This window comes from Lactuca sativa, chromosome 5 (genome assembly GCF_002870075.4).
Source record: "Lactuca sativa cultivar Salinas chromosome 5, Lsat_Salinas_v11, whole genome shotgun sequence".
Classification (NCBI taxonomy): Eukaryota; Viridiplantae; Streptophyta; class Magnoliopsida; order Asterales; family Asteraceae; genus Lactuca; species Lactuca sativa.
The window spans coordinates 98,775,030-98,779,561 of NC_056627.2; the positions used below are offsets into that span (position 1 = coordinate 98,775,030).

At 30.1% G+C, this 4,532-nt stretch overlaps 1 protein-coding gene across 1 annotated transcript; it reads left to right on the top strand.

Moving 5' to 3' along the window:
* Nucleotides 1–289: 289 nt before the first annotated feature.
* Nucleotides 290–2,117, top strand: LOC111897572 (probable serine/threonine-protein kinase PBL28). Its single transcript, XM_023893527.3, has 2 exons — nt 290–1,381; nt 1,467–2,117. The coding sequence occupies exons 1-2, from the start codon at nt 473–475 to the stop codon at nt 1,989–1,991; spliced, it is 1,434 nt and encodes a 477-aa protein (XP_023749295.1). The 5' UTR covers nt 290–472; the 3' UTR covers nt 1,992–2,117.
* Nucleotides 2,118–4,532: the final 2,415 nt, after the last annotated feature.

The following is a 4,532-nucleotide window of genomic DNA, read 5'->3' on the forward strand; positions in this document are numbered from 1 at the left end:
CGAAAACAATTAAATTATTGAAGCGACTTGTTGGATATATCGAACAAATTGAGCCCACCTACCAAGTACCATTGCCCTTTAATTATCACAATTTTAATGCCATTTTATTGAATATGATAGTGGGGAAGAGCCACCCACATGTTAGTTTTATAATAAGTTTTTCAAGCTGCATTATTTTATAAATAAACCATCAATAATGTAAGAGAGAGAAGAGAGAGAGAGAGAGTTTGAGATGATAAAGACTTTAAAGTTTTGATATATTGCTAGGCAGTGCAAGTTAGCTGGCAATTAATTATTTTGGATATGGAACCATGAATTATGTAAGGAGAGAGGGTTGACTAACACCTTAGGTTTTTCATATTGCTATTTGTTAGGTCCCAATAGACGCAATATCTTATCTTTCAAACAGATCTACTTTAATTCTTTGCAAAACCTTACTTTTCTTTCGTATTTTTGATCAAGCATCAAAACTATGGCGTTTCTAAAACAGTTTGAACATCTTAGAATACCTCTAGCTGATCTAATAGCAGCAACCAACAGTTTTTCAAAAGAAAACTGGATTGGGGGAGGAGGATTTGGACAAGTGTACCAGGGAATACTCGCTTCAAAGGGGAATACGACGGTGGCTATAAAAGTTTTAGATCGTTCATTTGGTCAAGGAGATGGCGAGTTTTGGAAGGAGGTCATGATGCTTTCAGAGTACAAGCATGAAAACATCATCTCCCTCCTAGGTTTTTGTGATGAGAAAAGCCAAAAGATCCTTGTATACAAATATGCATCTAGGAAAAGTCTTGACGAACATATCGAAAACAAAGAGTTAACATGGGCTCGACGCCTTAAAATATGCATAGATGCGGCTCGTGGACTTGCATACCTTCATAATCCTGCGGGGACCCAACAAAGACTATTACACCGCGATATTAAAAGTTCCAACATCTTACTAGATGAAAATTGGAATGCCATAATAGCAGATTTTGGTTTATCCAAATTTGGTCCTGCTAATCAGAAAAACACATTTCTTTTCACCAATAATACTGTAGGCACGGTTGGGTATGTTGATCCACAATATATGGAGGATGGAGTTCTAACAAAGGAGTCGGACGTTTACTCTTTTGGTGTGGTGTTGTTTGAAGTTTTGTGTGGAAGGTTGTGTATTGTCAATCAAGATGGGCGTCAATCATCTCTTACTAGATTGGTTCGAGTGCATATCAAAGGTAACAAGCTACATGAAATTGTTTGGTGCAACATAAAGGATGACATACATCCCGAATCTTTAAAAGTTTTTGCAAAAATTGCTTATCAATGTTTGAAGAGAAACCATGAGGGACGACCACGAATGGAGGTTATTGTGCAAGAACTTGAAAAATCCCTTAAATTTCAAGTGAGTTGCATCATTTATCTTTTTTAAGTAATCATCTCATTCCACATCTACTTTTCATTGTAATGTTTTATCTACTTTTGTGTAGGAGGCTTTTGATCAGGCTAAAGAAGAAAATTCAAAACAAAAAAACACCCTTGTGGATTTCAAGGAAATCTGTCCCCCGGGAGGAAGCAATTTGGTAATTCTGTACACAACAAGCGTCAAAGGGATTCGAAAGACTTCTAAAGATTGCTTGAGGGTTCACTCTTTACTAAAAAGTTTAAAGTTTTTATACCAAGAAAGAGATATAGCGATGCACTCGGATTTCAGAGATGAACTATTGCAAATGTTGGGCAAATCAGCAGCAGTGCCAAGCCTGTTTATAAAGGGTAGGTATATCGGTGGAGCAGAGGAAGTTTTCCGGTTGCATGAGCAGGGAAAATTCCGGTCACTCCTTGCTGAAATACCACTAAACAAATCTGAAGGGCCATGCAAAAGGTGTGCTGGAGTGCGGTCTGTAGTGTGTCGTAAGTGTAACGGTAGTCATCTTATGAAACTTGCCGATGGGAAAAGAACGACGTGTACGGAATGTAACAAGAATGGGCTAATAAAATGCCCCAATTGCTTCTAAAGTAGATATATTTTTATGTCGGTATATTTCATTTGTTGTATGTTGTTTGATATATTCTCATGTTCATCTGTATATTTCAAATTCAAGACTCCACATATCATACAGTAATCTAGTCTGATTTTTATAGAGCATCCGCCTCAAGACATGTTAGTGTCCTAGATTAAATAGACATATCGGAGTACAATCTCTTTTCCTTAAAAGCCTCTTTTTGAAACAAAATTGAGAAATCTACCTATTATATAACTATTTTAGCTAACAAAATGCATTTTTGATCATTTCTATTAATAACTTGAAACTAATTGCAAAAATGTATCAAAGTTTTGATATGCTTTTAATATTAATTTTATGCTGTTTTTTGAGGTTCTTTGAATTTGTTGGTTATGAACTAAACGGCTGACAAAATGACAATAACTTTAGATATGATTAGTATATAGTTTTTTTAATCATTTTCCATATTATATAATAGAACGAACCATGCTTGTTACTCTATTCTTCACTAACAAATCACCACAAATAATGCTATTTCGTTGTTTTGTCCATGGATACTCAAAACGTACATATGTATTCTCTCCAATAACATGGATAGGATTTTATCAAGTTAATGGAATTTTATTATTGTTGTAAAAACAATCATGTATTATCTTGACTTATGGATATGCGGTTGGACATCCCGGTATGAAATATATTTTTTTCTTATCATGAAAGACAGTAAGAGCTTTTATTTTATTTTTTGGTTTTTGGCCTTTCGTTTTTGGAATCTCCAGCAACATCTATGGTGCGTTTGTTTATAGAAAATTTTTCAAGAAAAATGAAAATTTTGTAAATGTGTTTGGTTCGTTAAGTTTCCAAAGTTTCTAAGAAAATGAAAATTTTCAGTTTTCAAATTGCATGTAAATTAGAAAAGTATTTTTTATAGTTTTCTAAAGTTTTTAAATTTCAAAGATGGAAAATAAAAACTCTACGGTTTCTAACCAAATGTGTTTTCTAAAATTCTTATTGAAAACTGAAAAAGAAAACTCAACTCTATTTTTTGAAAATATCTTTTTAAATAAAAGCAGTTTTTCATAACCAAACGTACCCTTAATGTTTGGTCTTAGTAATCATATATGGCTTTCTATTGATTGAAGAATAGTGAACGATGATTGTAGAAGAAAATTTCAATACAAATTTAAAAGAAAGTGCAATAAATATATACATAGCTAATTAGAAGTACATTCATAATCTATAATAATTTACAAAAAGTAACTCCGAATATACTAAATTACATAAACAATCTAACCTCTTACAGGTAGGTGAGCGAAAATCGAACCCCATTTAAAAATAACGAAAAGACAACATAAATCGATACCGATAAACCGAAATCGAGACGAAAACCAACGGTGCGATTTTGAATTTAAAAAAAAAAAAAAACCATAAAATTCTTCAAATAACCAAACAACACAAAATTTAACAATATTAAATAATTATATATAATATTTAATATTCAGTTAATTATAATTTAGTTAAATTTGATTCGATTGTTTGAAATCTACTCTAATAAACAAATATATTTTTTTTGTCACATATCATACTCTAATTCATTTGCCACATGTCATTATATGGTTATTTTAAATTAGTTTTTGTCCACATATCATTTTTTTAGTTTTTTTATTTTATTAAATCCATATAATATTTAAATGCAATAATAAATACATATCAATTTATTAATTGCTTTTTTAGTTTCAAAATTTATAAATTAAAACATCATTCTTTTGTTTATTTATCTAAATTATTTATTTAAATTTAAAAAAAACATTTTAATTTTAATAATTCAATATTTCTTTTATTTTTCTTAAAAATTTAAACTTCTTAAATGTTTAGAACTTATATTTAATTTTTTTATTAAATAAACCAATGTAACATTTGAGTCTTATACCTGATAAAACATATTAAAAGTGGATTGGCTAATACCAACTTGGTGTTTGGCTTAACTTCTTAAAGCCCAAAAGTCCTTTTTGGAAAAGTTACAAAAAGTCAGAATTTCCTAACTTTTCCAAAAAATTGATTTTCGTTGTATAAAAATTTCAAAAGTAGCTTTTTAAAACTAGTTTACCAAACATCTTTTGTTTTTTTTTTCTTTTTTTAAAATGACTTTTGACTGTGAAAAGCTAAGCCAAACACCCCCCAAATGTTTTGATTGTTAATATGCATATATATGACATTTTATAGGAAAAGTTAGAAAGAAGAGAAATTTAAGAACATCGTTAAGAACATAATAAATTATTATTATTATTATTATTATTATTATTATTATTATTATTAGTATTAATAAGAAAAAGAAAATAATGAGTTTCATGGCTAGTATGGATGCATATTGTGAACTCAGTTATAATTTTATACTGGAAGTGAATTATATCATAGCTAAATAAAAAACAAGGGAAAACAAAGGACTAAGAAAGAAAAAAAAAATGTTTGTTTTATGTTTGGATTTTTTTTTTTTTTTTGGTGGGAAATCGCTAGCAAGAAGCAAAGAAGGGGAATCTCCATTTATAAATAGGCTCA